Source organism: Myxocyprinus asiaticus, chromosome 39 (genome assembly GCF_019703515.2).
Source record: "Myxocyprinus asiaticus isolate MX2 ecotype Aquarium Trade chromosome 39, UBuf_Myxa_2, whole genome shotgun sequence".
NCBI classification, from domain to species: Eukaryota; Metazoa; Chordata; class Actinopteri; order Cypriniformes; family Catostomidae; genus Myxocyprinus; species Myxocyprinus asiaticus.
The window spans coordinates 1,929,943-1,957,500 of NC_059382.1; the positions used below are offsets into that span (position 1 = coordinate 1,929,943).

Consider the following 27,558-nt stretch of genomic DNA (forward strand, 5'->3'; position numbering starts at 1 on the left):
CAGACAGGGCCTCAAACTCTCTCTCACGTACAGGACAGCAGGGAAGGAAAAACAGAGTGAGAGAGCAAGAGAGAGAGAGAGTTTGGCCTTGTGAAACAAGTGCAAAGGAATGTTGCCCGCCCACCACACTGAACACGAGCCGAGAGAGAGAGAGAGAGAGAGAGAGAGAGAGAGAGAGAGAGAGAGAGATGGGGGGAGGAGTCTAAGAGCCAGTGTAGCTACAGAACTGAACAGACTCTTCCTTTAGAGACAGAAAGATTGAGAGACATGCATATAGTAGACAGCGATCCAGTGTTTGCCGATGCCACAAAGTCTGCCGCAGGGACTAAAAACGAAATGTTTTTCATGTCGGTTTGCTCTGAGAAAAAAAAAAAAAACAGTATTTTTTTTGTTCAGGTTCAAAATAGCCGAAGTCTGCTTTCTAAATGGTAACAGGGGTGCGTGAAATACAAATTGCAGTGTTGGCAGATCTAGCAAGAGAAGCAATCAACCTGGTCTGGAAAAACTAGCCCAAAATAACCTAAAATAAGTAATTAAATTGTTTCCTGTGTGGTGGATTTATCAGCATAGAAATCATAACAAGCAAACAGTTAATTAACAGTAAAGTATCATTTTAATTACAGATCTGCTTTCCAGTAAAACCCCGGCAGCATCAAATCTGTATCAAAGCATCACATCTAACAATAATTCAGTGAAGACTTGGAAACAACTGAGAAATGTACTTTTTACCTCAATATTTGTCCTTGTATCTGGATTAACCGTGCATGTATATGTAGTAATTATACATAGTTGTTAAAAAGGTCTTCATTCACAGAATGTGAAATCCACAACGGGCGACTAGAAAAAGAAATGTGTAATGCAGCAGTTTCCTTCAGGATCAAAGCACACGTTTCATTTTTTTCAGGCAACATGAAGTGTTGTAGTTCCAAATATTTACTGTGATAAACCCTTTGGCCTTTGGTTTCATGAAAAAATTATCGGAACTCAATTAACCGGTTATAACCGGTTACCGGCATTTAAAAATTACGTTTTAACTCTGGAACAATTGAAAATCACTTTGTTCCCGTTTCCGTTGATTTCGGTTTCATTCCTTGAACCGTTTTTAGTCCCTGGTCAGCCGCGATGAGATTTTGATTCGTTTCAGGGGCATGTGATCGATATTATGTGCCTATTTTACACAATTAATTACATTTATTATCTCACAAATACAAGCAAAATATAATTTGAATATTTTGAGCTCTCTGAAAAGTTTAAATCCAGTATCCACATTGGGACATCCACAACAAAATAAGGGTACTTCGGTTGTTGTAAAATACAAAAAATGTATAATATAAAAAATAAAGTCACATACAAGTGATCATAAATCGATTGATGACCGCTCAATGCCTTGTGGAATGAGGTAAACACTACAGTTTACAATTTGTCATCTCTACAATATTCAAGCAAGTCTTTCAAAATACTTAAATACCCACGACGAGAGAGTATGTGCTATCCATGTTTTTTCTTGGCTTCAACTTCTTGGTTGTATTGAACAATTCTGTTATGCTTTACCGTGATAAATGTTAGTAAGGTTGATGTGAAGATGTGATAAGTATTTGTCATTGATGTTGGTGCAGGACCTTCTCTTTCCCTCATAAGTGCCGTTCACTCGGGGTGGTCTAGCCGTTGAGCATGGTTGAATTACTCCATAGTGCTTTAAAATAATCGGTCAAATGCGGCTCACGATGAAAGCCCAATTTAATCGTACGCGTGAGCTGCTCTGTGCTATCCGGTCACCGGAGCTGGCATTTCGAGGTAGTTCGGATGATGATGCGCGTGCACTGATAGAGCAGAGCGCAACTTCACTCTGTGAACATCCTTGTCTTACTTGAGAAGCACTTTTCTCATAAAGCATTCTTCTCATAAAGTTGCTGTGTTGCCTGATGGAAATGCATACAGACGTGGCAGGAATGAGAGTGTCAAAATAAAGGTGCATCTTAAAAAATATACATCATTATTTACACGTTGAAATCGATGTCGTCCCATCCCTAATTAAATGGTATATTTGGGCTGGGCGATAGGACGACGTTATCGGATATCGACGTTATCTTACAAAGGTTCCGATGCCGATTGCGAGACTCAGTTGACAGATGATGATCGGCAATATCGGGAAATGGCAAAACCATGGATCTGGGAAGTCAGCAAATATATTAAATATATTAAACTACCACCCGCCCCTCCAAATGTGACGAGGCTGAATCCAGTTCGCAAGCTCCTCGTCCGAATGCATTTCACGTGCGGGTAATTTTGCTCATCTACCCGTAACAGGCGGGTGACCTGTAAGACGTCTCGGAGTGACACACGACATGCTGTTAGTTACAAAGACATGCGCTTGAAGAAACACACTTTATTATATTTTTAAGAACAGGCAAATGAAAAGCCGTCAATGCTCGTATCTGATTCAGAGGCGTGCAGCACGAGCCTGTCATGTGGAACAAGCGCATGTAAAGAGTTTTCACTCTTTTTTTTCCTGTTTCATTCATCTGAAAACTGTTTGCAAGAATAATGTCATCTATGAGAATGCTGCAAATTATCTCCGAACATCTCAGGAGGTGCTGTGAGTTTAGTTAACTTTATTTCCATGCGGTTAGCATGCATTGTGAACGCAACTCTGTAGGTTCAGTAATATATATCTTTGTATTAAAGAAACAAAGACGAAAGTGATTAAATCATAGTAATACAAGACACGTTCACCTTGAACCTAAAACTGAGTTCTGTTTTATTTAGGCAGCATTAACTGTATTACCAAAACGCAATACAAACACAAATTCGATAAGAACACACATTTGGCAGGGCACCTGGGAAGCTCAGCGAGTATTGATGCTGACTATCACCCCTGGAGTCACGAGTTTGAATCCAGGGTGTGCTGAGTGACTCCAGCCAGGTCTCCTAAGCTACCAAATTGGCCCGGTTGCTAGGGAGGGTAGAGTCACATGGGGTAACCTCCTTGTGGTCGCTATAATGTGGTTCGCTCTCGGTGGGGCGCGTGGCGAGTTGTGCGTGGATGCCACGGAGAATAGCGTGAAGCCTCCACATGTGCTATGTCTCCGCGGTAACGCGCTCAACAAGCCACGTGATAAGATGCGCGGATTGACAGCCTCAGACACGGAGGCAACTGAGATTTGTCCTATGCCACCCGGATTGAGGCGAGTCACTACGCCACCACGAGGACTAAGAGCGCATTGGGAATTGGGCATTCCAAATTGGGAAGAAATGTGGAGGCGCAGTAACTCACCTCAATCTGGGTGGCGGAGGACGAATTTCATCCCTCCGAATTTCTAAGTTTGCCTTGTTTTCTCTGTCGTTGCTTTGGCAAATACATCTTTGCCATACCAGTAAAGTACTCAGAGTCCAATTAAAAACAATTAAGAGGCGGGTAGGGAAAACGGGGGGAAAAAAGTCAGACTGCAGCAAACCCTCAGCCGAATTAACGCGCTGTTTACATCACATCTTAGAGTTGACATGTTCACACATGAAACTGCTGTAAATGACCTTACAATAAACGTGCCACTAGAACTGCACAATCAATCGGCTGCTGTGATGAAATCTTTTTGAAAAGTGTCAATTACAGCAATCCATTCAGTTCCCATCTCCATGTGTCAAACACAATGTTTCTATTTACAAAGTGTTTCTGCAGCAGTTTTGTGCTTATGAATGCTGTGGTACATTAGAGGACTTGAAATTAGCTTATATAGGCCTACTATTCATAACAAAAACCAGCACTCACTTGTTGTGTTGACAGTTTTGTTAATAAAGATGAGAGCATTCTTGATTTGTTTGTCAGATCATATTAGCCCAGGGAAATTGGGAACAATGTATCTAAAATGAAATCTTTTTAACTGGAGCAGTTAACTCATTAATCAAAAAACACTCACTTCAACCAAAATAGGCTAGCTGCCATTTTTAAAGCTTATTACTTCTTGTAACAAACAGAATATGCAAAATGGAATAAAGTTACTTAAAGCATCTGATTCCAAACACACAGTAAGAACAAATTTTGTCGTAACATTATTGGTTAAAACAATCAGATGTAAATCCTATATCGGTATCGATACTAATTCAATTTTCCCAGTTACAGGAGAGGAATATATTTGCCACCGTTACACCATGCACCTCTAATTACAACTTTAACTGAAGCATACATACAGAGAACAGCAGTCCTACACTATACAAACACGGCAATAAAAAGTTGAGTGATGTTTACAGTCTGAAGAAAACTAGACATGATTTATGCGCACTGCGCAGGGAGATTATAGCCACAAAGAAAACCTGTGTTGAACTGATGTAAACTGTCTCTCCAAGTCTCACCAGAGGTTTTTGACAAGTCGAACACAACAAGAATACAAGATCACCACACATCCATCAGGAAATAGAAAGGACATTCAGAGGAAACGGTTCTTTAGTTGCACAACAACAGCCACGTTTCCACTGTCGGGCCAAATGAAGGCGTGCCTGCGCGTGCCAGGGCCAGTTGCGTTCCCACTGTCACTTCCGGGGCTCAATCGTGCATCCTCAGGGCAACAGCCAATGGCCTCTGGCCCGCCGATTACCCTTGGGCCAAAGAAGGCCAACAGGGGATTGAGGCACATCACTGTCAAAGGCGGAGTTTAGCGAGATACGCGTTTCATTCATGTCGAATGTGGGATATTCCTACTTGAGTTCTCCGATCTCCGACCATAAAGAAATTCCATTGCCAGATGCTTGGAAAATGATGTTTGAACAACCAAAACTGCATTGCTCCCGTCACCAGAGACGTCTCCTAGAAACCCAACTGATAAACAATGCTGCTACACTAGCATTGTGCTACAGGTGTACGATCATCAAAAGATAGTTTAATTTACTGTGTTTTGTACACCTGTCTCTGCAAATATTTGTTAAACAAGCTGTAATATATTGTAATGTAGGAACTTTAACACATTGATCGATATGATTTAATAAAAGTGAATGTTTATCACTAAATTTGTACATCTACCGACATGTTTGTGCGACATCACGCACCTGCATCTCAGCTAAAAAATTGCGGACACATTCAAAATTAAGATGCACAATGGCCAAAGGAAGAACTTATGGTTCGAGATCATGGACGATGTGTTGGGACATCGTCCCGCTGTTACTGGAGAGACCACTCGGGACACCATGGCAGCTGAAGTTGAGTTGTCAACGTTAACTTATCTTGCTAGCTAGCTAACGTTTACATACAATATAAACTTGATATTCTAGATAACATGCGTATATTGTTTTTGGCTTGTGAAATGGGTGGGGTGTGTGATGTTTGCACCAGGGCGGCTCGAGGCTATTGGCCCCGGCTGACCAGTTTATGGCTCGCACTGGCCCGATAGTGGAAAAGCGGCTAATGTTTTCAAAACTGAATCCAGAACATCTTGACCCAATCAATTCAAAGCCCTAAATACTAACTCGTTCCGTTTGCGCCAATTAAAGAGACAAAAATGTAACAAATTAATTTGGATGATGACATACGCCAGTTTGATTGTTAATTTAAAATAATTTAGCGCAACAATTTAACACTGTTTACAGCATACTTCTGGTGTTTTCTGTTTCTTTGTGAGAGGTATGTAAATTATGCATGTTAAATGAATGTACTGAAAAAAAAAAAAAAAAAAAAAAAAAATCCAGCAGAGACAAAACTGCAATTGCCACACTTTTCACACTCAACAGACACCGGGAAACAACTTTGGATGGGCAGGTGTGCATCTTACCTGCTTACGCTCCCGTTTGGGTGGGGCTTGCTGCTGTGGAGGAGGCGGGGCCGGTTGCTGCTGGGGGGCGGGGCTCAAGACAACAGGCGCATGGGCAACAGGTGGCGTGAACTGGGGCTGGGCAGGGTAATATGCCCCAGCTAGAAGAAGCCAGAAAGAGATACATGTTCATAATTGTAATCTCTAATCAGATTGACTGGCTCTCTCAATTTTCCCAGGAGTCTGGGTGCACAAGTTTATATCAGTCCTTATTTACAAAGTTACAGATGTGACAAAGTTTACCAGGTTAGTGGCATCAAATCTTCGAGTTGTATTTGATACACTTAGGCTAGTAGCACGTAAACAAGATATCTATTAGCAGAACTTTTATTTCGCTTTGTTTGCAGAGTGATATCAATCAATAAGTTGGTACGGTTTGTGTGTGTATTGATGCTTTGGCAATATTATATGCAAAAAAAATCATGCCAATCCAGTTTTTCTCATTTTTACTAAACTAACACTTAAAATGGTTGTTGATATCCATTTGGATTGCTTTGGTCTTGGATTTCTTAGTCTTTTGTTATTTTGAAAGTTATAAACACTGACAATCCAAGAGTCCAAAATGAACTAAATCTCAGAAGCAGTTCAATAAATCCCAATAATAACCAGACAAATATTAAGATATGGTGCCAACGGGGGACTTATAGCTAAAACGAAACCAAATCACACAAGGGACTCTTATTTTATAGCTCTCTTCTTTTACATATGCTGTATATGTAATGTCACCAGATTAGGTTTAATGAGGATAAAGGTTGATTATTATTTCACAAGATATGAATTTGAAACTGACGTGCTGTCAGGGCATGTTTTCATATAGTCACTTTTTTTATTTGCATGCCCTCGCTTCAGTTAAAACACTTGACTATCTAATCAAAATTAAAACATTTGCATTAAATGAGGATCAACTTAAGGATAAATATTATCAGTAATGAAAGATTTAGATACTGCAAATCCATGAGGTAATTGTTTTTATTTCACTTCTAAAGGCCGCTACTATACTGCAAAACCAAGCCGTTCTAACAGGCAACTATCAGCATAGATTTTTGCCAATAACCGATAGTTTCAAAATTAAATTATCGGTATTAATTAAATCGTTTTAACATTAACTGAAGCTCCTGACCCGTATATGCATGATTTTATGCACTGCAGCCACATGATTGGCTGATTAGATAATCACATGGATGATTGTTGGTGCCAGATGGGCTGGTTTGAGTATTTCTGGGATTTTCACACACAACAGTTTCTAGAATTTACTCCGAATGGTGCCAAAACCAAAAAAACATCCAGTGAGCGGCAGTTCTGTGGACGTAACGCCTTATTGATGAGAGAGGTCAACAGAGAATGGACAGACTGGTTTGAACTGACAAAGTCTACGGTAACTCAGATAACCACTCTGTACAATTGTAGTGAGAATGCTATTCTGAGATGCGGGTTGGCGCTGTTTTGGTGGCACGAGGAGGACCACGTCTGAGACAGTCAACCTGCGCATCTTATCACGTGGCTTGTTGAGTGCGTTGCCACGGATACATAGCGCGTGTGGAGGCTTCACGCCATCCGGCGCGGCATCCGCGCTCAATTCACCATGCGCCCCACCGAGAACAAACCACATTATAGCGACCACGAGGAGGTTACCCCATGTGACTCTACCCTCCCTAGCAACCGGGCCAATTTGGTTGCTTAGGAGACCTGGCTGGAGTCACTCAGCACACCCTGGGATTCGAACTAGCGAACTCCAGGGGTGGTAGCCAGCGTATTTTACCACTGAGCTACCCAGGCCCCCTTGTAGACTGAATTTTTAAATCAATAACTTTATATTTTTCCATAGTTTTTAATTCGATTACATCATTCTCAATGCTTCATGTGTTGTAGCTCATTCCCTCATTAAAGACGTTAAGTACACAGTCTCGTACCTTAGTCTTTTTGTCTGATTTTCAAATACTTTTTTTGCTTCAAATCAAGGATTGTAATGTTGCGATCCACCTCAGAACTGGCTGGTTTGGTTCATGGCGCACAACGTTTTTGTTGAAGTTTTTTGTTTAAATCCCGAAAAACACTTCTGGAACCAAGACAGCTGAAAAAGTGGGTGGGCATTGTTAAAATGTGCATATTTTACACAGAATACGGACTGCACACTATAAACATAGCTCGGTTGCATGCTATTGTAATCATAGCCAGAGAGAAATCACTCACGTACCCTCAGAGCTTCTGTTGGACGCCCTGTTCCCCATGTTGACCTCTCTCAACGTCCGTCTCACTTCTATAAACCCTCTGTCTTTTTCTCTATCAGTCTGTCCGTAACTATCTCAACTGAACTCAACTCCTTGCTCGTCTAACCTCGCTCTCTCTCTGCAGGTCAGTAAGTCCTCTGGGTGTCGTTTGAGACACACTGAAAGTCAGACTGAACAGTGAGTGTGTACGTGAGAGAGAGTGATTTGACATGGTGGAAAGTGCCGGTTGTGGTGGTGGTGGTGGGGGGGTGTATCACTCACAGTTGACAATAATAGCCACCTCACAGACACATTACTTCCACAATCAGAAAGTGTGTGTGTGTGCGCTTGTTAATAATACATCTTGCTAACACACTGACAAACAGACAGGCCGCTGGCAAACTTCTGACAGTGCCCACTACAGACTGGGAGGAATAAGACAACAACTGTGACTCTAATCTATTACACTGAAAGAGGGAAGAAAAACTGATAAAACAAAACAACAAATAAAGCAAAGGATGATTGAACAGAAAGAACAAAACAAAGAACAAAAGAATGAACAAACAAAAGACTGAAATTAAAGACAGAACAAACAAAAGAACAAACGAAAAAACAATAGTGAATATACAAAACACAAAAGAACAAGTAAAAATAACAAACTAAAGGAATGAACTAATGGAAGAACAAACAAACAACCCCAAAAAAAAACAACAAACAAAAGAATGAAACTTAAGACAGAACAAATGAATGAACAAAAAGCAAGAAAAATTAAAAACAAACTAAATTAAGAATGGAATAACAAAAGAATGAAACTTGAAACAGAAAAAAGAATGAACGAAAAAAAAACAAGAATAAACAAAAGATCAAAGAACATGAAAGCAAGAAAAAAGAAAAGCAAGAAAGACAGAAATAAAGACAAATAAAATAAACTTCAGGAAAGAACTGATAAAACAACAAACAAAAACAAGAATGAACAAACAAATTAACAAGTGAAATGAAATGAAAGAACAAAAGAAACTAGTCAGAACAAAATTAACAAAAAACTAAGAATGAGAAGCTAAAGAACAAAGATAGAAAGATAAAGAATGAATGAACGAAAGAACAAACAAAAGAAGGAAACTAAACAAAACAAACAAATGAACATAAAAGGAACAATAGACAGTAAGAAAGAAAGAGACAAATAAAAGAAACTAATGTACAAACTAACAAAAGCATGAAAGGAACAAAAGAAAGAAAAAAGACAGAATAAAACAAATGAATGAAAAAGAAAAAGTTGTTGTGATGTCATAATCATGAGCAAAGCCCAGCTGAGAGTCTCCCTGATATTGTGCTCTCTAGATATCACTTGAGTCCATCCTTCAATGTAAGTCCATGTTATTTGTATCTGTTTTATCATCCTGCAGCAGGTGAAAATGATAAGTGTGATCTCTTAGTAAAGTAACAGCATACCTCTCCTCAACACACCTGATTTGAGGGATCATTCATGTCTGGAGGTTTGATCAAAACACTATGAGCAATAGTAATAGTGACGATTGACTAAAACAACACTAATGAGTCGATGCGTACTGGCTCAACTGGTCACAGTATGATTCCTGCTATGCAGTGTTGCCAACTAGTTTCAATGGAAAGTAGCTAAAGCCTGCTTGAAAAGTTGCTAAATGTCACTAGATGTCATACACTAATTAGCATATTCGTGATGTCATCACATCTCATTTGCATTTTGCATAGTGTCCGCCCTTTACACGTGTTTGCTTCTCTATGCTTACCGCACATACTGTAATACCCTATTAATTCCCTATATCTATCAATCACTCAGAGAGAAAGTTAGAAGCGACAGAAACTTTATCTTTTCTCTCACACAGCGCTCAGCCATAACAAACCACTATGTGCATACTAACAAAAATTCATTATTTTATTGTCTAAGTAAGTGTCTGAATTCAGAGAGTTCAGAAACAGGAATGAACAACTGTCTAAAAATCTCTTGTGATTAAGTGCATGAAAAGAATAAAAATAAACGGTCAAATTAAACTCTTTAAATTTAAAACAAAAGGGAGCAAACAATACAGATTCGTGATTGGTCCTTGACAATGCTGTTTGCACATGCGCAGCTCATTCACGTCTACGTCAGCTGCTCCGTCTTCTCGCCTGCTCACCTCTCTCTCTGTCAGTCTCACTGAACAGAGTAGACGCAGAGAGAGGTGTGCCTCCGAGTCTGGGCAGGAAAGCAAGACCACGCGCTCGCGGGGCAGTACTGGCGACTTTCTTCTACGGAAGGTAGCTAAGAGTTGTCCAAAAAGTCGCTAGATTTGTCGCTAGGTGCTTTTTTGAATAAAAGTCGCTAAAGAGGTCTGAAAAGTCGCTAAATATAGTGACAAAGTCGCTAAGTTGGCAACAGTGCGGCTATGAGAAGTTAAAAAAAAGTGAACGTTTACCACTAGAGGGAGTGCACACATGCACGCGCACACACATGCTCACACACAAGCTCTCATGCACACGCTCACACGCTCTCACTCGCGCACGCACACAACACTGGATACATACAATTACTGCATCCGTTCTCCATACATACCGTAATCAGCCGGGCTTGTGCCAGGATAGAAACCAGGAGATCCGGCCACCTGATACTGCTGAGGGGTCACGTATGAGGGGCGGTACTGAGACAGAGAGAGAGAGATTTGACGGTGCAAAAACAGCTGTATTTTACAGCACTGAATCATCAAAAACAAACACAAACACACATTTGATGTCACATTGAAAGAATCTCTTGTTTTATTCTTCTTTTTCTATATGCAACCCCCCGACCCCTTTCTAGTGTTGCACAATTAGGAACTGTAGAGACAGTCAGCTGACCAACACAGAGTTTAAAAAGGGGAGGAGTTGTCAGCAGAATCAATACATTCGTTTTGTGTGTGTGTGTGTGTGTGTGTGTGTGTGTGTGTGTTCACATTTAAGGCAGAAAGACCTGTGCATGGCTTTGACTCATGCACACACATTTCACTCTACCCTAAGGTCATGAAATTTCAAAGGGTATGATACCAACGTTGGCAAATTTCTGTCCCAACAACAACAATGTTCAGCAGTTCAGGCAGTGTGACGTGAAAGTGAAATGATTGTTTAGGGCTGTAAAAATGTATCAATGCATCAATTTAAGAATGAAAATTTAAGCAAAGTTCTTTGCTGTTACTTTCTTGCTCAATTACATTTACATTTAGATTTAGCAGACACTTATTTTATTATACAGTTTTTTTATTTTTTTTAATTAAATAGTGTATACCTTATGTTTGTTGAGATTAAAATATATAATGTTTATGTTTTACAAAACATTTTGAAAATGTTCTAATATGTAAACAATGATGGAGGGTGTGTGTGTGTGTGTGTGTGTGTGTGTACAACCTTTTATTTTTTATTTTGAGAAAATGAACATGAAACCCTATAAAGCATAAAGCAAAAACATGTGAATGATTTTAAGATGATTTGTAATTAATATAGTGATTGATTGGATGAATTCAGGTGAAAAAATAGGAAAAAACAAACAAAGGAAAAATACAAAAAATAACAGCATGAACTCTGTTCATAAAGATAATCTGTATACATTTCTGGCTAAATTAATTTGTATATCTTCAGTGTTGCTACACATTGAATATACATGTGAAATGTTGAATTACCTGGCCAGGTATATAGTAGGCGGCACCTTGCGAGTTCGCGAAGCTGATTGGTTGCTGGGGTATCATCATCATCTGGGAGGGGCTTGGCTGGAATACATGAGGGGGGCGTGCACCGTGTGGAGGGGGGATAGAGCGAGGGGCGGAGCTTGGCTGAACACGCCCAGAATTGGGGGGTAAAGTGGGCCGACTGTAGTACGGCTGAAAAGTAAAACACAGAGGAGATCAATTATTGAAAAAGTAAATGTAACAGCAATACAATCAGTTTGATGTCATTGCAATGTGTTCTTATATCGCAAAGTGTTCTGGGATCAATTACCAATGCTATCAAACACTATCCGTGACCAGAGGCCAAACAGCAATCAAATAACAAGGAGACTAATCTATTAAAACAATAATGATGAGTATTTTGTTTTAGCTGCAGTAGAAGTGAAGACTTGATGTTTTAGATATCGACTAAGAAATAGGGTTTAAATAAAGTTTAATTTGGTATTTATTAGAGTTGTCGAAATTAACACGTTATGCATGCAATTAATTTAAAATATTTAATGCGCTAAAGGTACAAGACTGTGTACTTGATGTCTTTCATAAGGGAATGAACTACAGTCCCATGAAGCATTAAGAATGACATAATCGAATTAAAAACAATGGAAAATATATTAAACTATTGTTTTAAAAATCAATCTATGTTAAGTTTATTCTAAAACATTCAGATATAAACAGATATGCAAGTAGTTTGAGAGTGTAGGGAGAACGACTCGATGGCGTCATTCGCAGTGCATCATGGGAGTGGGCGGAGCTGCAGAGCTCTTCTGATTCCCTGATTGGTGGATCTCTCTTCAGGATCACGGGTAGTGTAGTTCTTCACCAGGAACGTAATAAAAGCAGATGGCTTCAACAGAAGTATATCCCATCGATTAACAACCTCAGAGCTCATGGTAGATATTTCTTTAACCTTGTGCAACTGTGTCCACATGCGTGGATGTTGTATTTTGGCTTCGCTATACACAACGCATAATTAAAATGAATTTAAACTGACTGAAAACTGTCATTTAAGGGTTAAACCTCTGGTGCACCGCGTCAAATGAAACAACAGCATGGCGCTGATTTCCGTGAAGCGCTGCTACGGGTACAGCGCCAACAAAAGTGCCCCTGTTTTTTGACTGAAACCTGTTTGATTGTAAAGAGTAGAGTCTCTAGTTTTGTTTGATATGCCACTTTAAAAAATCCATTCATTTTTGTGCGTCAGTGCGCTGACAAACTTGATGTCCACATATGTGGATTTTGGGATATTATTCCCATCAAAGTTGGAAAGTAAAATATCTTTCAACATGAACACATCTGTGGGTCATTTCGCTTAATTTTAATATAAAAAATTATTGGCCTGCATCAAGCAAAGAAAACTACTAAGGAGATAGCTGAAATCACTGGAACTGGGTTAAGAACTGTCCAACGCATTATTAAAACCTGGAAGGATAGTGGTGAACCGTCAGCTACGCGGAAGAAATGTGGTCGGAAAAAAGTACTGAATGATCGCGATCGGAGATCACTAAAATGTATCAATACAAGTTATTGGCCGGAACTCTGGATGAAAATAAATGTCGTGGCATTGCATAAGGTTGTCGAAACAATGCCACGCAGTAATCAAAGCTAAAGGCGGTCCAACGAAATATTGGAGTATGCAACTTTTTTTTTGGGCCAGGCAGTGAATGTGGACATACATTTTTAGGAAAAAAATTATATATATATATTTTTTGCTTGTTTATTAGGTGCTACTAGTTACAAATCAAAAAGGGAAATGGAAAATGCGCACAGCTGTCATGCTCGGGTCTCAGGAGGTTAAAGCTTTTTAAGTTATCATTAAAAATAAATTTGCTTAGGGAGAAAATTAGTGATAGACCGATATGTCGGCCAGGCTAATTAATCGCACAATGTTGTTTTCATTTTGCTATTATTGGCATTGGCTGATAATTTTGTGCATCTGGCACAATTTTTGCTGTTGTTAAATTGTTTTATGTTTATCTGCATTTATATCGGCCATCCTGCTCTCTAGATATCATATCGGCATCGTCCATTGAAAAGCCAATATCGGTCGATCACTACAGAAAATGAAAGCGATTTTTACTTCTGGAACCAGACTCCATAACGAAGCAGATGTCAGTCTGTTCATGTCCCTTGTTGCAACTCACCTAGTATGCAACGACTACTGATTTTCTAAATGCCACAAAGTAAACTTAACATGTGCAAATGTGAAAATTTTGTATTCACATTTTATTAATTTTAATTGCAAGTGTGAGAAAAACTGTTGCACAGAACAGTCCTGCGTATAATGGAGACAAAACCTGACAACTGATCAATCACATGACTACACTAAGGTGCATGTGTAGTCAGTACCAGCCCACTTGACAAAAAGAGAGTTGCTTTGACAAATAAGCAGAAGATTTGATTTCCGTGGTTTAAGTTTAAAATTATTAGAAGAGTTAAAACACGAGAGCATTACCTGCAATGACCTGAATCCTCCCTTCAGCAGCAACACACACACACACACACACACACACACACACACACACACACACACACACACACACACACAGCAGAAGAGAGAGACAGTGAGAGTGGGACAGACAGAGAGAGAGAGAGAGAGAGAGAGAGAGAGAGAGAGAGAGAGAGAGAGATGAAGAGTATGTTACCCGTCAGCACAGAGAGTTAAAGAAACACAGCAGCATGCAGAAAAACAAAGCACATCAGCACTGTGTTTATCTGACTAAAGCAAGAGATGACAGTGTAACAACCTGAGTGTTTGGTCTGAAACACACTCTACATCAGTATGAAAACACGTATCCGAATGCTTGGCCAATGCATTGCAAGCGCACAGTCCCGTTGAACATGCTTAACACGCTTTCTTGTGTTACTGTGGCAGTAACAAACCTCAGCACTCAAGGGGGTGATAAAGTTTCCTTCAACTGTCCGTAATTAAACCAGGTGTTTTATTATAAAAATATCAACAGTTTAACTATTTAACTAACTTGCTGAAACAGTTCACACTAATGACCGCTATAGCTAGTTATTGACCGACATGTGTTTTTCAATGACCGATGCCGATATCTAGAGAGCAGGATGGCTGATATAATGCAGAGTAAACATAATACAAATGTAAATCAAATCAGATGTAAAAAAATGTTTTTGTAACTTTATTTTAAGCATCAGAAATTTGACAGTAATTAATGACTAATAATAGCACTTGTAAGGGTGTGTTCACACTTATAGTTCGGTTCTCTTGGTCTGGACCAAAAAAGAAAATGATACATTTAGTCCTGGTTCGCTTAGCGTTCACACTGGCATTTTTAACACAGAAACTAATGATACAAATCCAAAGGCATCAGGAAAAAGTCACAACCTGATTGGACAGCTTTAATGATGTATGTTGCGACGGAACTTGCCGATCATCCAAAACAATGCTGGCTGCTGGGCGAAATACACTCGTTATATTTATATATGTATATATGGTGGTATTTTTACCAGCTGAGATAAATGAAGAGCTAATAAAATTTGTAAAGGAGTCAAAACAGCGGCAGGAATTCCTCCGTTGCACACACAAACAAAGATATGCAGCAAGGACGGCTGACGGCGGTTCTGACGCCTGTACCGAACTGTAATGGGCAACATAGCTCCTATGATGAGAAGAACCAGGTATGCCAGGTTTTTGGTCCGTTTAGACGTCTTTGGTCCGTGTTGCATTCATATATCAATCGAACCGCACCAGAGTTCGTTTGGAAGCGGACCGAGACCCACTATTCAGGCGGTCTCGGTCCACTTGTTTGGTGCGCACCAAGGTTCGGATGGCAGCGTTCACACTTGTTCAAATGAACCGCACTAACAGAGCAATCGCACCAGAGTTCATTTTAATCGAACCAAACCTGCCAAGTGTGAACACACCCTAAGTGACCAGTTATGGACTTGTTTTGCATTATAATGCATTTATAAGGCCTTTATTGGCTGAATGAATATTTTTGCCTTATAGCCTCTTTACTTTGGTTTCATTTGGTTTGGTCACATTTACAGAGTACTGAGAACATGTAAAGGATGTAGTTTGGAAAATACTAGCTATTAATATGTTTTTGTAACAGATAAAGGATGGGCAAGGAGGAGGCGGGAACAAGCTGAACAGTAAACATAATGGTAAAACTCAACTTAGACACACATGCAACATGGCCGTGTGCATCTCTCTCTCTCTCTCTCGAACTGGCATCTCTGACTCCCCTTTATCTCGCTCTTCCACTGATAAGCTGATTCAGCGCTGGCCATGAAGCATCACGGCCCGGCCACGCCCTCCTCCTCATCACAGTTTTGTTTTTAGCTAATAAATTAATTTTATGGGAAAAAACTAATGTAATTGGGCATAAATAAGAAATCAACCAATAAAGGTCTCATAAATGCTTTATAATGCCAAACAAGTCACTTACAAGTGCAATTATTAGCCTTTATTACACAGCTCTCTGGAATACTCGATTCTGATTGGTCAATGGCGCCATCTAGTGGTCAGATACTGCTCTGTAACAACCGCACATCTGGGGATTTAGACGTATCAGACTGCTCATCCGGGTTCTGCGAACCATCTCTCCTGCTGCTCGGATCACGGTGCGATCTCTACAAGTAAGCTAATAATAATTTCAACTCAATTCAATATTTCATGTCCATTTATTTGTCAAGTAATCTTGTAATAGGCTGAATAAAGAGCAGTCAGATGGTCATTTTTACAATATAAACACCAACAGAACTCCGACGCAAACCGAAGATGGATTTCAGCTGTTCAGCAATTTATTTCTTCTCAAATTACATAATTTCAATGCAAATCAAATTTTATGTCCTTGTATTTATTTATCTGGTTTGTAGCCGTGTAGTAAGCGTGATAATGAATAGTCAGCTGGTTCTGATCATTAAAATAGTGTTACCAAATGCATAAAGTGAAAGAAACACTTATTTTATGTAATATTCGCATAACACAAATTTGCATTAACAAAAAAAAAAAAAAAAAAGAAAAAAAAGTTGACAATCTGTTAACAAATCTATTGGTAGATTTTGGAACTGCTGATAATTGAAAAATGGCCAAATATCGGTTTAGCCAATATATCGGCCTATCATGAGCTATAGTACCCCTGAAAATGCAACTTGTGTTGCATAATTAATTGCGTTTTGTTGCATTTCCAAAATGTGTCAATGCATGAAATCGAGCTTTGGAAGCATTAGCTAGAAGCAAGAAATTAGCTAAAAGCGTTTGTGTACTTGCGTAGAGTAGTGGTGTACCGATCAGGAAATTTTAGTCTGATCTCTGATATTTTAACACTAAGATCGGCCGATACTGATTTTTTTAAAAAGTGCCCTTTGCCACACTTTTGCAAGTTATATTGTGCAGTTATGTTTATGCCCCATACAGTAAAATTACAGTAACGCTTTACAAAAAGGTTCCATTTGTTAATATTACTTAACAACATTACTGTAGTTAACATGAACTAATAAACGTAATGTTTGTTACTAACATTTTTAAAATCAAAAGTTGTATTCGTTAACGTTAGTTAATGCACTATGAACTAACATGAACTAACAATGAACAATTGTAATGCATTAACTAATGTTAACGAATGGAACCTTGTTATAAAGTTACCAAAATGACATTAATTGTGAATTGCTAAAATGTACTTGTATTGAAAACAGTCATGAATAGTTCGGTTGTCAATATCAAAGGTCATTGTGACATACTGGCAACCAGTAAAAACCATGAGAGCATCACACACAGCAGAGATACGGCCTTATACATTGCATGTGTTTGTGTGTGTGCGTTAGTACCTGTTGTGGTAAAGCTCTAGGACCTGAGGCAAACTAGAAAGAGAAAGCCAGACACACAGGTCAAAAGTCAAGACACAGATGCCATACCAAAAGCACATCAGCCGCACAGACTGCACACACAATGAGAGGCCAGGAGGATGCAGGGCGACCTCACCACTACTTAATATTAACCCACAGTTTATTCATCTCATCTAGCCAAACGTGTGTCACCGTCATTGCAGTTACAGTTTATAGTTGGTTATTATTCCACAATTTTTGGTTGACACTTTTCTGGACAGAACATTTTTGCTGATAAAGTAGGCGTCACTGTTGAGCTCCACAGTCAGGAAGTGTGGAGTACGTAGGGTGACGTACCTGTCGGGGTGGTGCGGTGGGGTTCATCTGTGGCGGAGGAGTGCCGAACACAACGGAAGGAGGGCCGGGAGGATAACTGGGCTGAAGAGAGAGAGACAGACATGTAACATATTTAATCATAAAAGTCTACCTGATTAATATTAGTTATTTATAATAAGTAAACCTAACAAATATGAGTACATAAAAGAGAGTTTGTTTACCTGGGACAGGCCCGGGGAGGGTGCGGAGGGGTGGGGAGGGCCAGAGGGGGGTCCTGACAGAGGCTTATTCATTTCACCCGGAGCATCTGCATCGAGACGCAACACCTATTGACAAAACCTGACACAGAGAAATTTGATATTAATTAACAACAAAGAGAGACAAAACAAGGAATGAAATAAAAAAGGTAATACAAATAATATGCATATAAATACATACATGTACACATAATACACATACAGTGTACTGTGCTATCTGTTTGTCCAACCAATGGAGGACCAGGGTTGGGCAATATGTAAAATATATTTTATCGATAATCGCCTTAAAAAAATATCGCAATATACGATTACATCGTCAACCCCACTGCCGAGGGTCTGTGAATTTTTTTGCTTTATTGACTTTGCTTTAAAAATGTCAATTATTGAAACACGAAAAACATAAACAATAGTCATTTCTAAATTCAAATCGCACTTTAAACTAAAGGAAAAAGCAATAAAATAACAAAATGATCAAAAAATCTTACTTAACCACCTTATTTAAACATTTACCATCTCCAACGGCTCCATTTGCCATCACACAAGCATCCGTCAACAACAACAGGTGGAAAATTAATAATAATAATAGTTTAATCATAGTATTTGATTTTTCTTTCATAATACTCTTTTTTTTTTTTTAATACGCTGGTTTTTGGTAGTTATCAGCATATTGGCGTTTACGTAAGAGATCATGTACATTCAGTGGGTTGTAATTGCACAATAAACCCTGACAGGACCCCGACGCGAAGCGGAGACTCTTGTATCACCCTAAAGGGATTTATCTTGCAATAACAACTGGCTGACTGTACATTATCCCGCTTATTACACGGCTACTAACCAAATAATAAATACGTGGCCATCAAATATGAATTTGCATGAAATTACATAATTTGAGAACAAATCGCTGAACAGCTGAAATCCACCTCCGGTTCGCATCAGAGTTTTGTTGGTGTTTACTTTGTAAAAATGACCGTCTGACCTTAATATTTAGCCTATTACTTGACAAATAAATAAATGCACATGAAACATCGATCCCACAGTGATCTGAGCAGCAGGAGAGACGGCTCGCAGAACCAGGATGAGCAGTCTGATACGTCTAAATCCCCGGATGTGCGGTTGTTACAGAGCAATATCTGACCACTAGATGGCGCCATTGACCAATTAGAATCGAGTGTTGCAGAGAGCCGTGTAATAAGTGAACTTTTACGAACCGTTAATTGAACTGAACATCATGAAAAATCATTTAAAAATGGAAATGCTGCACTTAAGGCCACGTCCACACTAATACATTTTCTACATTCAAAACTTGCATCGACACTAGGACGCAGTTTTTCATTCAAGACTTTCATAAATGTTTTTATAACCCCACACTTTGGAAAACAATGACGTTAGGACATTGAAAATGGAGGTTATATCTGTGAATGGACAGGAGTGGCTCTGAAGCAAGAGACGAGCTGATGGAAACTCAAACTTGTGTTGTGGAGGGGCTTCATGCCACCCAGCTCTCTTTACAACCGCCAAATATAGTGACAAACCTGCACAACTCACACACACATACTACTGGGTATGAGGATACAGTATGGACAGACCTGACATTTCTGACATGGAGTTATGAAGTTCACAGGGACATAACATTTAAATACACCTTGCTTAAGGGCTGAGTTCAAAAGGTTTTGAGGCCAACGAGAAGAACATTTAAATATGCATACTGTAAATACCTCAAAGCTCTGTCTGTCCATGAGGATTTAAAATCAAAATCAACCCCATTAACTTTCTTAATACACCTTCCTGGTCTTTTTGTGAATGGTTCATCAGTGCACTTTGTTCTAAATCATTTTTTTTTCTCTCCCCAATTTGGAATGCCCAATTCCCAATGCGCTCTAAGTCCTCGTGGTGGCGTAGTGACTCGCCTCAATCCGGGTGGTAGAGGACGAATCTCAGTTGCCTCCGCGTCTGAGACCGTCAATCCGCGCATCTTATCACGTGGCCTGTTGAGCACGTTACCGCAGAGACGTAGCGTGTGTGGAGGCCCACGCTATTCTCCGCGGAATCCACGCACAACTCACCACACGCCCCACCGAGAGCGAGAACCACATTATTGCGACAACAAGGAGGTTACCCCATGTGACTACCCTCCCTAGCAACCAGGCCAATTTGGTTGCTTAGGAGACCTGGCTGGAGTCACCCAGCATGCCCTGGATTCGAACTCACGACTCCAGGGGTGGTAGTCAGCGTCAATACTCGCTGAGCTACCCAGGCCCCTGTTCTAAATCTTTTTTTATCAAAACGTAATAACTTCCTCAGAAACGACTTTCTGGCTGACATCACTTACATTAACTAATAGGCCATGCAAGCTACTGATTAAGGTTAGCCCAATAACCAAGAGTCACTGATTGTCAAGTTGCTTTAGATAAAAGCATCTGCTAAATGACTAAAATGTAAATGCATGTCAAACAGCTATATAGACATTGTTTTAGAAAATTCTAGTTTGGCTCCAATTATGGAGCGCCAACCTTTCTACAGTCCAATCAATTCCTGATGGATAAACTCAAGTCCTTTAACTTGAAAATGCATCAGATTACTGAAGTAACGTGTGGCGAATGCGGTTTCATGTTGACAATAAAGTCTTTCTCCAATTTTACAGCTTCCTTCAAACAACTCCAGAAAAGTATCACACAGTTTGATTTGTACAAAAAACAGACACAGATCCAACCATCAAGTACAACCCTCTACGATCATGTTGGAGAAAGAATCGTCACTGGCTAGTCAATTTTTGTTTTTACTCGCCAGACTTTTGACGACATGCAAGCATAATGTAACTAAAAAAATATATTAAGCAAACTGAGAGAGGGGGCCTCTTCATATATACTCACGCAATATAGTATATTGTAAAAAAATTTTTTTTTAGATTTTTCTTTATGATTTTAAATCGCATTTTAGCTTTTTAAAAATGTACAAGTTTCACATTCTATCAATTTATATGATGTCATGAAATCGCATTTTTATTAACGATACAAGCTGTTGTCTGTTTGAAATTTCGCACACATTTTTAACAAAACAATTCACAAGGTAGGAACCTAATAATGAAAATTAGGAGTCACGACTGTGAAATTTGGCTGACAATTAATTGTCAAACAAATAATTGCGATTATGATGATTAATTGTCTGTTTTAGGTGTTTCGGGAATATGACGATTAATTACAATACAAACTCACTTTGTATGGTAATTTATAACTGGGCTTCGTGCACAAAACAATGTCATTTATACAAATTTAGCTTGGGTCATTTAATAAAATAAGGGTATATGATTTCCTTTTCAGGCTTCAGAAACGTATGAATGACAGTCAAATATAACAGTATACTTTAAAATAATATTTTAATGATCAAAATATGTCTAAATAACTCAAATATATCTCTCTTATTTGTCCGATTTACTTTTGATCCATTGGACTTTTTCAATGTTTTGTTTTCTTTTGCTTCTTTTGTAACCCAGCCAACCTGTATAGCTATTATATTATATTATATTATATTATGAAATAGTAAAATATTTCTGTCTTAAATTCTTCACTTTCACACATTATCTTAAGGCTCTCTGATTAACTCACAAGCCCTTATTTCTCATGAAGGAAGACTTTGAGTTTCTGTTTCTTGCATTTTATCATCTCCACAGAAATAGAGCAGGGCATCTCCTCTGTCTCACCGCGTGTTATTAACACTGCATGAATAAACCCACAATGACCATGGACATTTGCCATTACATGGCCGTTAAGTGAAACTGGAGCGCTTTGCGGTCACAAAATGAATACGTTTATACCTTGTTTATATTTTCGCAGGAGTTTGGCGCAAGCCTCTGTAGACGGCGTGCACATCAGAGCGCTTGAGAAGTGGTTCATCTTCACACGCTCTCAAGAGAGCTGCTCGTGACGTCCATGGTGCGGTTCCCTGAGATGCTTGGCGTTCAACTGAATGAGACACAAGTGCTTTTTCCTGCGCGCTCATGAGACAGCATGCAGGGAAAGACGAGGCTGAATCCAGCTTCTTAATCAACTGCTTTTTATTCAGTAAAAGGGCGTTGGTGCTTCGACACTACACAACTCAATCACTGGCGAGTGAAATGTTAATATTTACTTGCCAGTGGCTAATAACAGACGTTTTTTGGTCGCATAGTGTGAAATTTACTCGCATATGCGAGTGATTTACTTGCAATGTAGAGGGCTGAAGTACGTTTTTTTTCACCAATATATAAAATAATAGAACCGGATTGGCGATGCAATTTTCAAGCACACCAAATTTACTCTTTCACCTCCATCTGTGACAAGTGATTCTAAATTCAAATGTAACTTTTTCTGGTGGTGCACCGATATCAAATTTTATGGACAATACGGATCGCCGTTAATTACTCTCGGGTTACCTATTTCATGTCAAATTACACAAACTCTCACATGTGAAAACTGTAGCTTGCAAATCCTTTTCTGAAGGAAGATACACATGAATGATGATCAAAGCCAAATATTAAATGCAATTGATTTAATTTTCCACGCTGATTTTAAGGGAAAATCTGCTGAATTCTGGGGATGGGATTATATATAGTAAAATGAATTAAATGGACCTGACAGTACTACACTTATTGGTGGCTGATTAGCCAAAATATGAGTAATGAGGAATGAATAACTTTTATAAATTCTGTGGAAATCTGCAGAGTTTACAACTGATTCCCTCAGACCAGGTTATAATACATTTTTGGACTGCAACTAATGATTATTTTGATAATCGATTAATCACTGATTGTTTCTTCGATTAATCGGATTAAAAAAAAATCCTCTGTATTTTATTAGATTAAAGAGCACCTATTATGGTTTTTCAAATATTACCCTTCATGTAGTGTGTTATTTAGCTGTTTGTGAATGTAAAAAACTCTGCAAAGTGCACGACAAATGGAGTTATTGACTCCCAAAAGAAAGAACCGATTCTGAACACCTGAAACGAGTCGTTAGTAATTCCAGACTTACTTCCTGTACTAACCTACATAATTTGGTAACAAAAACCCCGCCTCTGGTCTTCATTGGCTGCTCGCGAACAGCTTTGACCCGCCCTCAAACACTACACTAAGCTGTAGACCAATCACAACAGACTGAGACATCTGACCAATCAGAGCAGAGTATGCTCTCTGAAAGGAGGAGTTTAGAATGAATCCTTTAGAACGGATCATCGAACGAGTCGTTTTTGACACTGGGGAAAAAAGGTAACGCTGCAAATTAAATTATGAGCAAATTAAAGTGTATTTTGACCTTGGATGCATGTAGATCTATTGTATGAGACCTTTAAAACAAAATTAGGCACTTTTAAAAACCATCATAGGTGCTTTTTAAAATGAAATATTGCTGCCTTCATTTATTCACAGATTTAAGTTAATTTTTAAGTCTATTATTATATTAATGTTGTTGATATAGCTGATTAAGCTCATATGTATATATATATATATATATAGGTATATATATACGTATAGCGCTATATATATGATACGTTTAAAAATAGGTTATTAAAAAGCCCTTTAGTTTACCGGGGCTCATGCACGAGGCAACCCTTAATAGGCTACTCTACAAGTTCAGCTGTTCAAGCTCCTTTATGCGTTTGCACGGTGGAAAAAAATTGCCACCGGAACAGCCGTAGCTTAACTATTTAATCTGCTAAATGACTTCTGACAATTACTCTCCACAACACCTCTCAAATAAACTTTTGTTTTATGCATAATAACAGGAACACTGATCACAGCAGAGGATTTTGGCGGCGCTTTGATGGCTGCAACAGCGTTGCATTAAAGGACTGAACGTAAAGAATCAAAGAGACATAACTTCTCAGAAAGAAACCCTGTTAGGCTATGTGAAACTCTGCACAAATGTAGCTTCCTAGATTTATATATGAATCACTGTAGCTAGTGGTGCACTGATCAGGAAATTTGAGGCCGATACCGATCACCCATTTTTTTTTAACACTGTGTGTGTGTGTGTGTGTGTTTACTCCTGTGGGGAAAACCTCGATGCTCCGTATTGTTGTTGCTGTGATGATTCATGAAGTGTTCCATTCAACTCGGAGAGTTGGAATTTCCACCTTTCAACTGGGGAAAGTGTAACGGAACGACACTTCCATTTCGTCGAGATGCAGGTGTGTGTTACGTCACGCAAACATGTCGGCACCCAGGGCAGGGAGGTTTACAGTCAGTGACAAACATGCACTTTTATTAAATAATATCCATTAAGAAGTCAAAGTTCTTACATTGAAGGATAATAAAACATGTTTAGCAAATGTTTTGCAGAGACAGGTGTTCAAAACACGGTTAATTACACTCTCTTTTGATTAGCATTGCAGCGTCATAGATCAGTTTGGCTGCTATGAGACGTCTCTGACAATCAATGTACCCCTCAAAATCACAACGTAATCAATCTCAAAATTACAAATAAGCTCCCTCTGACACGTTTGTGTTTAAAGTGAAAAGTCACATCATGCGTGATCACCATCGATCATCGCTGCCACGTCCGAGTACCCGAGTACTCATGCCCATCCCTAGTTTAGATCTGTATTTATCTGATTCTTTATTCCCAATTGTGCATTTGTGTGCTTATCCTGGATGTCTCAACCGAGAGGAGAACATTAGATTACATCTGTATCCATGGCAACGCGAATACGTCACCCTCTTGTGAAGCGTTGGATTATAGTTAAAAAGTACTTAAATGTTTATCTTTTTTGCACCAAAAGCAATCGTGACACTTTAGAAGACATTAATTTAACCACTGGAGTCGTATGGATGACGTTTATGCTGACTGTCTGTGATTTTTGAAGCATGAAAAGAGAAATCTCCATTCACTTGCATTTTAAGGACCTACTGAGCTGAGATATTTTTTTCTTCACGTGTTCTGGCGAAGAAAGTCTAACACATATGGGATATCATGAGGGTGAGTAAATAATGAAAGAACTGTCATTTTTGGGTGAACTATCCCTTTAAGATACTTCAGTACATTCTTAAAAAGAACACACAAATTCAAGATGTTCCACTTCTGTCTGTGGTATCTGTCACAGAGTTATCAAAGACTTTACCTGAGAATCAACACGTACACATTCAGACCCAAATATAAACGTAAATAAATGTTTTTCAAATCTGAATGAATCTTATTCACCAATCAGTGACTGATAAGCAACAAAAATTATTTATTAAGCAAGATTTGCTGACTAACAGTGACACACTTTTTTTTTTCCAGAGCTGCATACACACACACACAAACTATGGTTATACTATGTTTTTTGGTATGTACTATGGTAACACCATGTTTTAGAGATATATGTTATGGTAATACCATGTTGGATATGTGTCATGGTAACACGTTTTAACATGTAACACTTTTCACATGTTTTATATATATATATATAATTTTTTAACCACTCTACAGATTTCATATTAGCAAACTATAGCTTTGGCTATCTACTTTGTGCATGACATGAGTCATTTTTCCAACAATTGTTTACAGACAGATTATATCACAATTCCAGTGGGTCAGAAGTTTACATACACTAAGTTAACTGTGCCTTTAAGCAGCATGGGAAATTCCAGAAAATGATGTCAAGCATTTAGACAATTAGCTTCTGATAGGCTGGTTTCCAGAGGCGCAAAAACCATATATGCAAGGTATGCAACGCAAAGGGGTGCCATGTAAAGACTGACACATGGGGTGCAAAATTAACGCTTATAATGGACAACACTCCAACAACCCCCCCACCCCGCTCGACAGATACATGGGGCGCAAAATGTAGTTTCGCATACACGCTCAGAAATGGGTAGATATGCTCCTGGGTGTACCTGTGGATATCAGTGCCTGTTTGCTTGACATCATGGGAAAATAATAAATAAAAAAATCAGCCAGGACCTCAGAAAAAAGAATTGTGGACCTCCACATGTCTGGTTCATCCTTGGGAGCAATTTCCAAACGTCTGAAGGTAACACGTTCATCTGTACAAACAATAGTACGCAAATATAAACACCATGGGACCACACAGCCATCATACCACTCAGGAAGGAGACGCATTCTGTCTCCTAGAGATGAACGTAGTTTGGTGTGAAAAGTGCAAATCAATCCCAGAACAACAGCAAAGGACCTTGTGAAGATGCTGGAGGAAACAGGTAGACGAGTATCTATATCCACAGCAAAACGAGTCCTATATTGACATAACCTGAAAGGCTGCTCAGCAAGAAAGAAGTCACTGCTCCAAAACCGCCATAAAAAAGTCAGACTACAGTTTGCAAGTGCACATGGGGACAAAGATCTTACTTTTTGGATAAATTTCCTCTGGTCTGATGAAACAAAAATGGAAATTTTTGCCCATAATGACCATCGTTATGTTTAGAGTGGCCATCACAAAGCCCTGACCTCAATCTGATAGTACATTTGTGGGCAGAACTGAAGAAGCAAGGAGGCCTACAAACCTGACTCAGTTACACCAGTTCTGTCTGGAGGAATGGGACAAAATTCCAGCAACTTATTGTGAGACGCTTGTGGAAGGATACCCAAAACATTTGACCCAAGTTAAACAATTTAAAGGCAATACTACCAAATACTAACAAAGTGTATGTAAACTTCTGACCCACTGGGAATGTGATGAAAGAAATAAAAGCTGAAATAAATCATTCTCTCTACTATTATTCTGACATTTCACATTCTTAAAATAAAGTAGTGATCCTAACTGACCTAAGACAGGGAATGTTTTCTACGATTAAATGTCAGGAATTGTGAAAAACTGAGTTTAAATGTATTTGGCTAAGGTGTATGTAAACTTACACTTTCAACTGACTTCAACTGTACCTATAAAGAGTAAATCCAGAGAAACTGATCATTTGGTCTCTTCATTTTTTTCAGAGCTGTATATATTTTAAAAAATTGTGTTACCATGATACATGCCCAAAAACATGGTTTTATCCATAAAACAAGGCATTACCATTGAATATGTCTAAACACATGATATCAACAAGGTAAATGTCCAGAAACCAAAGTATTACCAGGGTATATGCAAAAACACTCATGGTATTACCATAGTAAATAACCATGATAATACCATGATGTTTTTATTTAGTAATGGTGAGAGAGAGAGAGAGAGAGAGAGAGAGAGAGAGAGAGAGAGAGAGAGAAATAACATATCAAGAACAGTGTGCAAAACTGAATGCAAACCGGAATGCTTCATCACCCATCATAACTGTCACCTCAAACACACACATACACATCACTATCGATCACTCCTCAAGGCCAGATTGACAATCTCAATTTACTGCGTAGTTATGCACGTAACACATGACACAGACAATGTGCCTATATCAAGTGGACACACACATGGTTTCAAACACACACATATAAACCCCCTCACTGCACACACTGCGGCTCTTTACCGTGTATTTTTCTCTCTATCGGTGTGTCTCACTGTC

General features: G+C 39.0%; 1 protein-coding gene across 2 annotated transcripts in view; it reads right to left on the reverse strand.

Moving 5' to 3' along the window:
• LOC127429917 (eukaryotic translation initiation factor 4 gamma 1-like) overlaps positions 1 to 27,558 on the reverse strand; it is a 52,085-nt gene that overhangs the window by 21,285 nt on the left and 3,242 nt on the right. For both annotated transcript variants that reach the window (XM_051679277.1, XM_051679276.1), the window contains exons 2-8: positions 18,063 to 18,180; positions 17,863 to 17,943; positions 17,509 to 17,541; positions 14,165 to 14,185; positions 11,668 to 11,865; positions 10,572 to 10,656; positions 5,757 to 5,896 (exon numbers count right to left, since the gene is read on the reverse strand). In XM_051679277.1, the coding sequence (XP_051535237.1) occupies positions 5,757 to 5,896; positions 10,572 to 10,656; positions 11,668 to 11,865; positions 14,165 to 14,185; positions 17,509 to 17,541; positions 17,863 to 17,943; positions 18,063 to 18,134 (630 nt within the window). In that variant the 5' untranslated portion in view covers positions 18,135 to 18,180. The remainder of the gene's footprint in view (positions 1 to 5,756; positions 5,897 to 10,571; positions 10,657 to 11,667; positions 11,866 to 14,164; positions 14,186 to 17,508; positions 17,542 to 17,862; positions 17,944 to 18,062; positions 18,181 to 27,558) is intronic.